The following is a 15,159-nucleotide window of genomic DNA, read 5'->3' as shown; positions in this document are numbered from 1 at the left end:
TTTGAGTTTTGCATGGTGTAATGAAAGGGGAGAAAGATGCCATTTTCCAGTGTGAAGACTGTAAACCCCATTAGGAAACTGAAGCGTGGTTCAAATTACTATCTTTCTCTTTGCAATCAGGAAGGGCTAAGAGCATTCAGTGAATCCCTTGCTCAGCTGATGAGCGGCACCATGTTAAGCCTAAAAACCTGAATCACTGTGTATCGCACGACTATGTCTTGTCAATCACCTATAAATGGACAGACCTCAACATCCACCAAGGATACTTTTCTTCTGACCAAGTACATTTCCTCAGATAGGACAACAGAGAATTCAACAGCCTCACAGTGTCCAAGCGGACAAAAAGAACCCATTAAAAAGTTCTACTATTTTTATGCTGCTTCAGCATCATTTGGCAAGTTAAATGGAAAAAGAAGTGAAGTCACCTGTCATTAGTTTCTATGAAAGGCACATTTACAGTAGGAGAGCTCTCCCTGGTATAGTTTTTCTGCAACAGCTACATTGGCAAAACCATTTACTGTAGACTGAGTCAGAAGAAAATAACATTAAATAATGTAGAATGACTATTTCAGATGGCATAAGCTATGCTGACAGTGATGTCAGTCACTGTGCTGTGCAATGCTGTTAAAAAAAGCCAACAAAACCAACCAAAACAGCCTTTCTGACCAGGCCATTTAAATGCTTCAGTGGAAAGAAGGTATTAACCAAACATGGGATATTTCACTGAAGAAGGTCCTTTGAAACAAATCACATTACATTCTATTTGACAGTTATCTTTCCCTATTGTAAATATTCTCCCCAGAGACCAGATGGCCCAAAAGAAACTATTTCCTGGGTGTTTCACACCCACGGCCACACACTTGGCAGCCACGTCAGCTCCTCAGCCAGGCTCAGACCATGCCCACCACATGGAGTCTGGGTGCTCGGGGAGCTGGCACCCCTCAACTATTCTTCAAACCAGCTGAAGTCTGCTGAGGTCAGAGCTGTAGTCAGAGCACTGTAGTGCAGGATGATTTACTGTATGCTGCTCCCAGGAATTAGCCAGGCTGTCTACAGGCTCAACAAACTTCAGTATCATCGGGATTTGTTAAGACCTTTTTTCTTTCTTGGACAGAAACTAACAGATTCTGCATTGGCAGGGTTTTGGTAGCAAGGGCAGCAAAGGTGGCCTGTGTGGGAAGGCTGTGAACTGTCCCGTGCTGCTCACAGCTGGCTCTGGCTGGTTTGGCAGTGGGCAGCAGCTACAAACTGCATCCCAAAACAGCAACTGATCAGAGGTGCATATGGTGCTTCTGTATACAGATATTTAAGAAAGGGTGGCAGCTGCTAGAGGCAGGAGGCACAAAGGGAGGCCTGCGAGGTCACCCTAAAGAAGATCCTAGAGGAAGCACGGGGAAGGGGATGCTGTTGAGGACACAACTGGAGATATGCTCTTGGAAGGAGGTGCTTCATGCCAGAGGAGGTACCTCTGAGGGCCTGCAGGCAAGCCTACGTTAGAGGAAAGGTGCCTCCAAAGGGACGGTGGGGCATTAAGACTATTCTGGCTGTAACACCTCACAGCAATGAACTGTGGTATTTCCTTCTGTGTTCAGTTTTGGGACCCTCATCATAATAAGGACATTGAAGTACTGGAGAGAGTTCAGAGGAGGACAACAAAACTGGTGAGGGTCCTGGAACACAAGTCTGATGAGGAACAGCTGAGGGAACTGGGGCTGTTTAGCCTGGAGAAAAGGAGGCTGAGGGGAGACCTTATCAGGTAGTCTACAACTACCTGAAAGGAGGTTGTAGCATGGAGGGTTTTGGCTCTTTTCCCAAGTAGCAAGTGAGGGGACAAGAGGAAATGGCCTCAAGTTGTACCAGGGGAGGTTTAGATTGGATATCAGGAAAAAATTCTTCACAGAAAGGGTTGTCAGGCATTGGAACAGGCTGCCCAGGGAAGTGGTGGAGTCACCATCCCTGGAGCTGTTTAAAAGGGATTTAGATGAGGTTCTTATGGACATGGTTTAATGTTAGATTTAGGTTACATTATGGTTGGACTCGACGATCCTGAGGGTCTCTTCCAACAAAAATTATTGTATGATTCTATGAAAATATTCACATGCAGCCATGCAGGGGCAAAGATGCTTAACTGTACATGAAAGTACCATCACACAAGCACGTATGTGGTGTTTCACATGTTCTAGGCAAATGTGAGCATGCTGGAAATTTGGCCCATAGAGTCTGACACAACATTTCACTTCCATGTATTTTGATGGTTTAAAAGGTCATAAGCTGTATATGACAAACATTGCTCTGGAGTTTGCACACCAAGTTTCATAAATATTTTTAACTGAAAATAATAAACTCTGTCTTACAAAGTTTGACAGATGTCCAACTGGAGAAGTTGATCGAGGTTCTGTTTTTATCCCACAGAATATAAAACACTGTACTGATGAGACATTATACAGTCAAAGTGCTAGTAAAATTCCAGCAAAATATGCTGAGACAGGAATTTTCAAAATCCTACAAAAAACTCAAAATTCATTACACTGAGCAAGTCAGGACACTAGCTTTTGTAGCTTCCATACTTGACAGACACCTGGTATGTACCCCAGGTCCAGAAATAATGATACATATTGATTTTGACTTATTCTGTTGAGACAGCAAACTTCTCACACAATACTTTTTATCTGAGTTCACTTTTCTCCCCTTTCAGTAAAGCTGCCTTGCTCTTTAGTACCACTCGCAGGAAGCCAAAGCAAGTAACTAAGGTCCATGGTTCATGGTTATCATCAAGTGTTAGGCCAGCAGGGACTATTAACTCATTTTCTCTCATCTTCTGTATATCACAGAGCATTATTTTTTTTTCCAGAACACTACTAGCAAGCTTAATGATTTCAGTTGAGCTACTGCATTTTTGTTTTCACGAAACTAAACTCCCTCATGTCCCTCACAGAGCAGGAGGTGGGTCCAGAACACCATGGGGATGGACAAGATGAAGTATGCCCAGATAATCTCAGCAGGGAAACCACAAGTTATTTAGAGAGCAAAACTCTGTCCTGGTTCTATTCAGACAGAAGAATAGGGAATTCCTTTCCAACCCCAGGCCAAAAATGAGTTTCACCTTATGCATTTAAGCAAATCCCTTCCCAGCCAGGCACTAAGAATAACATCTAAGAAAGAAAATTCCCTGGGCTCTCAGAAAGCATAATTTCTTAGTCTGCTCTTTTCTGTGGCTGAAGGCAGAAAAAAAATCCAAACAATCAAGCCAAAATAAACCCATCTGGCTAATTACACATCAAGGAAAAAAAATCCTTCTTAACCCCATGAAGCAACAGAGCATAGATCCCCAAAGAAGAATATTTTATTATAGTTTTTGTCTTAATGCAGAGCTGCAAATGTCACAAGCATGCTAAGTTCATTGCAGACAAGCTTGATCTCCCAAACAAGCCAGCAAAGAGAAAGATGAAAGAGAGGTAACACATTGATTTGCAGATTTCAAGATACACATGGGGCTGCTATAACTATCCAGTCTGTAATTACATTACAACACAGCTAAAATACCTAATCTCATCAAACTTCTGCATTTGGTGTTGCTGGGTATGTGTGTGTTTTCTGAGGTTGTTTTTGTGTTTGTTAATTTTTTTTTGTTGTGTTATTTAGAAACTGGAAAAAGCCCAAAGGCTGAGAAATATCAGACTCCTTAGTGTATCAAAGCAGGTCAGAATGAATTTCTAAAGGTTCTAAAGCTTCAACTTAAAGTAATCAAGCAGCACAAGTTTCTTGCTGTCATCAAAGTACCTTAAATGTACTAGTAGTAAATATCATGGCTTTTGTACAAATCATACATTACTTGTAGCTATTTCCATACAATAAGCATTTCTCAGAAACAGTACAAGTAATCTGTTAAACAAACAATTTAAATACATTTCTCAATCAAGGGTTGTTCTGGTTACTTAGCAGGATGCTTTTAGGGAGAATTAATCACATTAGATGTTTCTAAATAACAGGAAAATAAGAGTGTATTTAAGACTGACTTACTGTTATAGATGACTTTCCTGCTGTGTTTCCATGTTTGAGTAAGGACTTGGAGAGTTTCCTCTGAGAAACAATCTGCACAAAAATAAAAACAGAGGGGAAAAATTAGAATCTGTAGTAAATACATGGCTTATTGTCATTTCAGTTTTATGTTGCCTTTTTTTTTTTTTTTTTCTATCAAGCTAGTGTCTTCATCCACAATCAGAGTTAGCAGAGAAAGACCATGATTGAGAACAAAGGTTCTTCAGGAAGCCTGCAGATCAGATGCAACTGGAAGGACAAAGCAAGCAGTTGTGGTCAAGCAGAATGGGAAGAACAGAGTTCACTGAGTTGAACAGAATAGCAGAAATTCCACTTCAGACTTGCTTCAAATATCACCGTGATGGCAACAGCAGGACAGAAGCAAACTTTAAGTAGGTTTAGAATACCATACACAGAGAGCTGTACACAGCAAACCCATCAGAGATGTTTCCAAACCTCATTTATTTTTATAGGAAATTGAAGTCCATTTCAAAGAGAAGGCATTTATTTTTATTTCAGAATATCAGCAACTCCAAACTCAGGACAGAATTAAACAATCTGCCCCATAGCTTTAGTTCCAAAATTATCTCCCTTATTTACCAGGTACCAGACCTCCCCTGGAACTCCACATTGCAAATGAACTTGTCGATTGACAAATCTATAAATGTATTTCATATAAATGTTATCAGAGTGACACTGACAAAAGATTATATTTATTTATTTTTAACATTACAATATTGTACCAGGACTGTTTTGTAACAGGTGCTGTGGAGATACTGAGCAAAAGATTGCTTCTGCCCTCAAAAAAACACTAACCTCTGGATTGTGACTTTTATACTAGAAACTCTTTTATCCCATTCAACATTACTTGGAAAAGTTCATCTGGACTTCCCATCTGTAACACTTCAAATAAAATGATCCATAAACAGACATCTTTGGCAAAATATACAGATGTTTTAGTCATAAAAGAGAGGAAATTATCAAGCGAAAAGAATGGCTCCAGGCCCCTCATTAGAGTACAGGGCATCATACACATTTCAGCAATAAACCACACCAGTAGGTAATGGCCAGAGCTGGAGGAGTGTAATACAAAGTCACAGCTAGGCAAAAAAAGGTACTGTGAGATAGGAGTGAATAGGATGTAAATTTTAGCTCAACATCATCACGAGGAAACATGTTTGTCCTGCCCATCAGTTTGTTGAATTGAGCAGAAAAGGAAAAGTAGCATTTCCAGATTATCCTCAGCTACCCTCAGGGAATGAAAAGGACAGAAACAAGTTTTAACTGGGCTTTAAATGTGAGAGAGAAGAGCCACCACAGGGCTGGACAACGGGCTTGCCACAGGGCTGGACAGGACATTCAGAACCACTTTGCCCAGCTTCCCAGTCCTAATGCAGGATCAGTTATACCTGAGTCAGCTACACTGGACAGATATGTGTCTGATCAGCTCCTACAGATATCCAGAGGCAGAGGGAAACACCCTCCTCTGCAAATTTATCATGGTGTTCATTATCCTTACTGTAAATATATTTTCTTAACAACTAACCCAATTTTCTGCAGTTTAAGCCATTATTTCTGTCCAATGTACCATGAATAAGGAGAACCAACTTTTTCCCTGCCTCTTCCAGGCAATCTTTAAATCTGAAGACTAATATCAACTCTTCACAGTCTTCTTTAGACTACAGAACCTAAGTTTGTCCTACCTTTCCTTTTTGACCAAGCTTCTCATGCCTTGTGAGCTATGCTGCTGATACACTCCAGAATTTCATTTGACTTATTTTAAGAACACGATGATACTGTTAACTAATGTTCATTTTACAACCATTTCATATTGCCAGATGCTTCTTACCCTGCATTTTTGCAGCTGGTGTTACTTAAGTGAATAATTTAACACTTGTCTTTTTTCAACTGCCTTCCATAAGCCAGCCTGTTGCCATCATCTCACTTTTCTAAATTAACTTTTGGATTTCACCACTAGTACTGGTCAATGGTGACAACAGACAGGAGTACTGGTAAGATGACCAGTACTGCCAGGATTCAAATGACCTTTTTTCTTCCCTAGGATCCTGGAAAAATTGTTTGCTGTGACCCCTTAAGTCACCCATATCTCTGTTTTCTTGCCACCTTAACAGGTTCAAATAAAAATCACTGTGCTCCTGTGAACTGTGAGGTACAACTTATAAAACCTTGTTTGAGATTCTCAGATGAGGGGTAATTCAGAAATATGACAGATTATTCCTAATTTATCATTAAACTATGGGTTCTGTACCAAACTCACAATTAATTATGGCAGCTGGGGAGCAGGGCACATTTATCTCTGTGACCTCTCTCCCTTCTCCAAGATACACAGACAGCTTTGTAAAACACATTAAGCTCTTCCACAGAAAGCTAGGAGTATTGTGTACCAGAAGCTTTTTCAGATATATTACATGTGTACACCTGGTATGAGATAAAACTTAGATGGGAACCTATCCTTCAGCTATTCTCCTTTAGAAAACAGCAGGACTTCTCCCCCTGAACTACCCAAATTGCTACAGCTCCCTTTGCTGCTTTGGAAAGCTCCCAGCTTTCAAGAGGCATCAGGCAGACAAATCTGAAGCTCAGGAGGTCCCATGAGGGTGGCAGATAGAGGGCTCGCAGTTCCAGAGAAGATAATTTATTCTGACATTCCCATTAATAGTTCACACTAATAAGACTCATTCTCTAAGCCATCAGCATCATTGTGACACAGTAAGCAGTCAGCATATGTAAATATGTGTATTTGGGTGCAACTGTTTACCAGTTGTTAATTAAGTGGCCAGTAAAATGAATCTTCCATCTGGCAACAATGTGCCAACATCATTGCTTCAATCTGTAATTAGCGATTTAGGATCTGCAGACTATCATTGCAATAACTGTCAAGGAATCTATTTTCCTCAGCAGTAAACTGCCCTTTTTGTTCGTGTGCTGTACAAACCAGCTCTCATTGGTTAAAAGAACCAGTTCTAAAGAAGCTGCCATCAATTATGTATTATATTTATTGTTGTGTATCGGTGCAAATCTTCTGAACATTATCACAAAAAGCATTTGCTGACCTGATTGCCAGACAGCAAGTCCTGAACAATGACAACTTGAGGGCCTAGAAAGCACTTTTCTAAGTTCAGAGTTAGAGAGATGGCTGAAGTTGCAAAATGGCTAACAAGAAGGTAATTAACTACAGGTCTTCCATTTGTCAGGAATTTGGTTTGACTCCTACTTCGAAAGCTTGCAATTTAAAACTTCAGCTTCAGAGAAAAAAGTCCAAAACTGATGTGAAGAAGTGCAGAAAGTAAATGTCTCTCTTCTTTCCAAAACACAGATAGCAGCATTCCATTCTGGCCTAGTAAACCTCGTTACATTTCCAGAACAGGTTTCTTCATTAACATTTTGTCAGAAGCATGACTTACTGGTGAACAAATGGATGCAGAGATTTAGGAAATGAGGCCAAGAGAGACTTAGGAATGAAGTTTATTTGCAGCTACCCCTACATATAAGCTACTATCCAGTTCTGGTCTGAGACAGCCATGTGCCTAGTAGTCCTTATCATATTGAATACATTTTCAAGAGGTGTGAATAGGAACAGAATGTAAAAGCTGCTGCTGTGTTTCAGAGGGAGGATATCAATGAATCACAGAATGGTTGGGGCTGGAAGAGACCTCTGGAGATCATCTAGTCCAACCCACCTGCCAAAGCAGGTTCACCCAGAGCAGATTGCACTGGAATGTGTCCAGGTATGTTTGGAATGTCTTCAGAGAAGGATATGCACATGAAGTGATTCCTATTTATCAAATATGCAATAATCTCAACAGAATATCATCTCAACTAGATTTCTTGTCTATAGTACTAAGGGATATCAGCTCCATGGTAAGACAGGGGTGGGAAATTCCCTTGAACGTGATCTATTAATAAATTTGCCTTATTACATACAAGCCCAAATAGGCTAAGCACAGATCTGAACAGAGGCTCTATATTGCTGTAATTAAATCTGGATTCACATATTGCTCTTTGATCCTATTTCCAATTTAAAATACAGAAATTGTGCTTTTTTTTTTTTATTTTAAAAGTATGAACAGATGCAACTGTGAGGTGGATAAAAGCACTGAGGCACTGACACCAGCTGTGTACAGTGCATTGCTCAGCAGTCACTCAGAGACTAGGACTCTGATGAAGGTTTGCTCTCTCCTGTGTCCAAGTCATGATTAATCACCACTGTGTAAGGTGAGCTGTGAAATTTAATGACCCATGGTTGTGCAAGAACCTTTTAAAATATATTTCTCTATATGGTCCTTCCTTAACCAAATATAGAAATAACTTTCAATAATATCATACAGAATTCCTAATCCTCATAAATCAAACTAATGAGAAAATTTCAATATGGCTTTTTAACCTAGTGATTTAACATTGGCAGGAACAGATAAATCCCATATATCGTACTGAGAAGTCCTGTTTCCATTGACAGCTGGGGATGGCTGAAGTTCTTTCAATAGCACAAACTCCATCTCACAAGGTGACACCCTGAACCAGAGGCCTGATGGTCACACTCCACATTTCCCCTGAGATCAGAAGGCTGCGTGGTTTTTGTTTATTTACTTGCTTCAATTAAATTGACTTGCATAATGCCTATCTCTGGACATAACACCTACATTCTTTTGTTAAACACTTCTTGAAATGTCCACAGACAATGGCCACAGCTCCTTTTATATTTATGTGCTATGACACTTCACTTTTATTAACTCTTGTGTCATGTGAACCACTGCTCTGTGATTTTGACAGAGCCAAGGACTGGGTAAATACTCTGCTAGTGACATGTAAGAGTGTACCACCACAAAGCAACTTAGCTTTGTGGTTACAAAACTAGAAGGTTAGGATCATTTTAAATATCTCCTTCAAAGTCTCTAATTCTTTATTCAGACCTCTTCTGCCCATTGGACTTTCTTACAGGAACCCCAAATTTAGTTATTTAGACAGCCAGGTTAGGCACAGATTTCCTTCCACAGTACACAACTCCAAGAAGTCTTTGTATCTCTTCTTGCCAGCTGGAATACTCAATTAGCTTTAGCTGAACAATCATTTCTTAATTCATTTTTCTCTCAGATGTGTTATTCCTGTTATATGGACTTGCACAGCTGCTAAACCTTCTTCTAGCAGACCCAACTATTTTCAGGAATGCAAAGAGTCACCAAGTCACATTTTACTAGCGTTTTTCCCTGGATCCAAATGCCTTTTACACAGACTGAGTCTTCACCATCAAATGCATTCACCTGTCCAGTGCAGAGCCCTTGGTGCCACACAAAATACAACCTCGACTCTGCAGACACAATCTCCCACCAAACAGCAACGGTACATGTAGAAACAGAGCGTTTTTCTAATAGCTTTCACTAGAATTGTGTGGATATATCAAGCAAAGCAGCTGTTACAATCTTTCAAAAAATGTCTCTCCTGAACCTCTCACCAACCCTTGCAAAAATCTGCAAATTCTTCTCTAGACATCTAACTGTGCTTCGGTGGATGTTCATCCCTGATCAGCCTCATGGCTCGATATGGCTTCTAACTCAACAAGCATTACTTTCCCTTCCTCCCCTGGGCACTCTCTAGCTGCAGAATGACCATCATAGGCTCTCAGACTTGTCCATGGTTTTGCCATCACATTTAGCTCATGCACTAGTGTCCAGCTTAAGGCTCATGAGCGTTCTAGCTGCTTTTGCACTGCTAACCCATGCACCTTTAGATGTGAGACTACCTACTGATCCTCTACTGAACCTCTCCGAGCTAATTGCATCTTTTTTCTCACACTGTCTGTGCTTCAGTGGCATATTTCACTTGGCTACCAGCATATTTTTTCAAACATCGTTCTACTTTATTTACAACAGCATGCACACCTCCCTGTGGTGAAGTTTGTGGGGCCAGATAGGCCCCAAACTCCATTTATCTGTGATATAATGATTTACATTTCACAATACCACAGCTCTGCTTCCTCCCTGCTTCTTAAACTTCAGCAAGGGCTAATTCTGTGCCCTGCAGTTGTCTTTTCCAAGCATTTTGCCTTAGCTATTGGTTATGATTTAATGTCTTAAGATGGCCTCAGTTAATATCCCAAACTGAGAAAACGGAGTCTTCAACCTTGTATCAGCCCTCCATATTTTCATTTTTTTTTCTCAATTTAGAAAAGTGAACAAACATATTCCTTTTCAAAGGGTATTCTTCAAATTCCTGTAATATAGTGTCAGTTGTCCTCTAGATAAATTAACTAATAGCTACTAAAATATTAAATGCTACAAACCCACTCTATAAGAAATCTTAAGAAATCTGTCTCTATCTTACTGTCATCCTCTTTGCCTGCACCTCACAGCTTGTAGAGAGAGGATGAACGCTGTTTAAGCCTTCTTGGGATGTCCTTCACATTTTTAGGGAGGAACAACTGTGTTGGGTCTTTCAATGAATAGTATGGGATCTTTTTGCTTGTACTGTGTTGTGCTCAGCATTGCTTGGCTTCAAAAAATGAGATGAGTACTTGTGAAATTTCAACCTCCAAGTTCAGACTGCTCAGCACTGTACAGCAACCTGCCTTTCTAAACCAACAGTTGATTTGAACGAGTTTTTCAGAGACTCCTGAAGTTACAGCTTTTTGAATTGTTTGCTACAAAAAGCGCTAAATTGCACAGCTGGCCTAACCTAAAGTATGTTCTATCTACTTTCTGTTCCTTTCTTGACAAGCATTTGCTATCTTGCCAAGTTGGTGCACGGATCTTATAATATACAATGAAAATTATTTGACAGTATAGTGTTTCCAAAATAATTTTCATCCTCAGTGATGAAAACGAGAACGATTCTGTGATATGTAAAACTCAGGACATAACCATATAAGAAGTATTTACTAGTTATAGTACACGGTCTCTTAAGCTCTCCCCTTCTTGCATAAAAATAAGTATTCTCCCAAATGAAGGACTGTAATGCTTTCATGATATTGCTGTAAGTAGAATGATACAACAAGAGTGGCTAGAAAAATGGAGATTCAACATTTGTAAAATATATCTTGAAGCTTGTAAATTAAAATATTAGTGTGCTTTTGCTCTAATCCATGTAAGTCAAATACTGTAAGCTTCTAAATACCCACAAATAATATGACAGACTTTACTAACATTTCACCTGTGTGCAAGGGCAGAAGAACTGAAGTAGCTCTGGCTCACAGTGTAAAAACTGTCTCCTTCACACATTCATCTTTAGCCTGGTTTATGACAAAGCAAGGTTTATAGAACTGTGATGTACTTGTGTCTGTCTTGCTATCTATCCCCCAGGCATTTCTAAATCCACCAAATAATTTCCATGAATGGTGGCAGGTAGTCAAAAATGCATCAAGCATGCTACATTTCAACATGAAAAGAGATCAGATAGACACCAGTGCCATTACTCCACTCTCATGAAGAAAAGCCTTTGGGGGTGGGCTCACCCCTTTACAGATACTAAGAAATCCCTGCAAAAGAACAAGTTCAGATGTGTATGTCCATAATGAAGGACATTTCATTCTTTTTAACTGCTCACAGAATTCTTGTTTCTTGGTAGAGCCAGTTTTACTGCTATGATCATCCTCTCTGTGCATGTGATACTTTCTGTACCATACTCACCACTCTTCAAGATTTCTTTTGTTCCCTGTAGTATTGACCAGTCTATTTACAGTTAGATTACACCCCTCCCTGTCTTTGTTAAATATCTGTACCTGAAAACAATCAATCAAAACAGAACACTGAGAAAAAAATATATCCTTATCACAAAAGGCAATAAAGTTATTACAGGAAATAGCTTATCAATAGCATAAAAGGTGTTTGAATTTAATTAGTATGTAGGGTAGCAGCCCTTTTATAATTAGTCATAATAATAACAACTCATTATAATGCAAAATTGAATTTTAAATTACTTTTCTAAAGACTGAAAAAGGAATTCATACCAAAAGATAAAGTATGTAAAAACAAAGCAGTACAAACTGTACAAGTAAGTCCACTAACTTTGACTGGCAAGATTCATCTAGAACTGAAAATCTTCCAGCTTCAGAGATGATGCTGCAATGGCAAACCAAGAGCTTCCTGGGGATAACTGAGGTGTTTAAATAGTTAGGAAAAGTTAGGGAAGAGTGCTGCACTGACGACTTGCTTGTGCTCTGAGTCAGCTCTGGTAGAAAATGACATTCATATCTAATAAAGTACATTATTCATCCCACTAATGAACTGAGCAACTTCATTTAGAGGAGATCAAAGGCCAAGTATTTAAAGGTATTTAGATACCTACGGTATCTAAGGTACCATACAGACATCTAATAAGTTTGAAGAATTCAAATACCTTGAAAAAACTGGTCCTATGTCTTTCTCACCAGAGAAGCAGTCAACAGTCTATTAAAGAAATATTATTTCACAGACTATTTAAATTTAATTAATTCAGGTGCAATCATGGCTCTTTTAGCCTTTCTCCAATTCAAGAGCAAAGGGATTCGCAATGGCTGAAACGGAACTAATAATCAGTCAGCATTTTCAAGTGCATAATCTGCTAATGACATATATTATTAAAAGCACACAAGAAACAATAATACTCATTACAGAGAAGGAAGATTTTCAACATAATTTGTGCACAAATGCGTGTACAGGAAATATTAAATCTGTAAATAATACTTGAAAAGGTTCTTGGCAGGAAAATATGTACATGTCTGCAGTTTTTTACTTGTGCTAGTAGTTGAGTAAGTAAGGGAGTTCTGAAATGTAACAATATTTAAACTTTTAAAATGTATTCCATAAATTAAATGAAACCAAACAAGGAATGGAATCATAAATCTGAAAACGACAAAGACCAGCTGTGGTAAGTAATGAAAGAAAAGCCACAAACGTTATTCCTACACTGTAGAGCTGGCATGGTTCACAACATTTAAGACATAACAACTTTACTGGTTCCTATAATCTAATGATGTTACAAGCAGAGATGAGCAGTAACCAAGAATGTCTTGGCAATATAAGTTGTTTTGGTTCTTGTCTAGAAAATGATTACTCATTGAAATAATTTTTTTGAGTTCACAAAGATCAGGCTGAGACCTCTGGGTGAAACTTCAGAGGAAAAAATGGTTCCTAAGCCACCTTCCTGATACTGAATTCCTATTAAAAAGTTTGAGCCCTTACTGGACTAAATGATGCAATTTCATTGCTTGATAAAGTTTATGGAATATAAAACAGAACAAGTCAAATAAGAGAGATTTAGAGAGGTTTAAAAACACATGATGACGGCACTAACACATAAACAGAAAAGGACCTGTTTTTAGGGTTTTTTCATCCCAGCTGAATAACATGAAAATTAACTATCAACTTTCTGACAGTGTTTGTCCATCTAAGTTTTGGGTTTGTTTTTGTTTGTTTCCCATTTTTTAATGGAAAAAAAAAAAAAATTAAAAAACCCACTAAATAAAAAAATAATGAATCAATCTTCCGCCCCTCAAAACAACCACAGTTTTCGTGAGAAACCAAAAAGCAACAAAAATACAAAACCTTCAGTGATTAGGTAGAGATTCAGTTGGAAATGAATAGTCTGGGTCAGTGCCTGAACATTTTTCCTAGGGATGGGGAAGGGGCAAGGGAGAATCAAAGGGGAAAGAGAAGGGAAGGAATTTACTCTCCTAAATTACAGACAACACCTGTAAAACCACAACCAAGGATGAAGTGATCGATAGCACCGAAAGCATCCATACGAAAGCAAGAAATCACTTTTACATAGTGGTGCCTCAAAATAGCAGTCAAAATGTTAAAATATTACTACTTGTGTTTTCACTGCTCACCACTACAAAGCTATATGGGTGCCTCTGCTTGCCAGTGCCTATGCAAAGAACAGCAATATTTAGGGTGAATCAAAGAGCCAGAAGACTAGTGGGCAGATGAAGAAGCTGATGGAGCATCCCAAGCCATTTCTGTTGTACCGGAAAGCACAGTGGCAAACCAGCACTCTACTCCAGCACCCCGCTCCAAGGGCAAGGGATGAGAGCTGCCATCTACAGCAGCAGCTCGAGAAGGCTGCTATTATTCCCTTCCTCCCAAAGCAAGACCAGCTATGGCTACCTCACCCCTGCTTTGTTTACTTTTGGTTTGCCAATGAAGACTTCCTTTCCCACTTGAAGGCTACTACAAGTATTTGTAAATGTTTCCACACGACATAGGAGAGAGGGTTCATTCTGCCTCTGATTTTCTCTGGTTCTGAGAGAGGTAGGCAAAACCTAGGGATGGGAAATCATCGCTGTTGTGAGGGTGACAAAGCACTGGGGTAAAGTACTGGAGATCTCCATCCTCAAAGACATTCAAAATGGGACTGGACAAGCCCCTGCTCTAATCTGTTTCGAACAGCAGATTGAACAGGAGACCCCAGAGGTCCCTTCTGACTTAAATGACTTTCTGATTTGAACAGGAAGAGCACACATGCCCAAACATCTGTGCTACCTCCTTGGGTGGCATTCCAAGTAAACTGCACTCAACTTCCAATTTCAGCTATTCGTGAAGTGCAGTGGAAACACCCCCACTACTCTGTCACAGTTTATTCTCCACTTCCAGCCTCACACAGGTCTCCCAATCCTATCTTCCTCCAAGTTCTTTCATGTGGGATGAAATTACCCAGATTCAGTCTTGAACCCCCAAATTGACAGACTTTGTCAGAACAAGCTGGTTGCATGCTCAAATTCTGATAAGAAATATCCTCCAAGTGGGAATTCTGTGCACAGATCCCTAAAATTAGGGTAAAAACTAGAAATGTTAACTTTGCTAGAATTCATTTGCTCTTTCTATAGGCATATTCCTAAACAAATCAAAGCCAAAGGTAAAACCCAAATAACTTACTTCACAAACATGTCTGGATAAAGGATGTTTTGTGCTCTGTTGTGTTTTAGAGGACAATGTTGTTAAATAAACACCCTGAAATGTTGGCAAATTTCACAAATGTGCTTCAGATTCGCAATAATCTTTGTGAGGTTACAAACACAACACAGTATAGTTTCCTTGCCTAAGTAGCTATGGTATGATTGTACAACTTAACTTCTAAAAAATATTATCATTAGATATTAGTTTTATGCAGTTACTTAGACATGAACTG

At 39.3% G+C, this 15,159-nt stretch overlaps 1 protein-coding gene across 1 annotated transcript in view; it reads right to left on the bottom strand.

Moving 5' to 3' along the window:
- Positions 1 to 15,159, bottom strand: part of CPNE4 (copine 4) — a gene marked incomplete at both ends in the record, with an annotated part of 195,749 nt that overhangs the window by 98,859 nt on the left and 81,731 nt on the right. The window contains one exon of the mRNA XM_080338586.1: positions 4,021 to 4,092. Coding sequence (XP_080194712.1) covers positions 4,021 to 4,092 — 72 coding nt within the window. The remainder of the gene's footprint in view (positions 1 to 4,020; positions 4,093 to 15,159) is intronic.

This window comes from Nesoenas mayeri (genome assembly GCF_963082525.1).
Source record: "Nesoenas mayeri genome assembly, chromosome: 2".
NCBI lineage: Eukaryota > Metazoa > Chordata > Aves > Columbiformes > Columbidae > Nesoenas > Nesoenas mayeri.
This window is presented reverse-complemented; position numbering and strand designations above follow the sequence as displayed.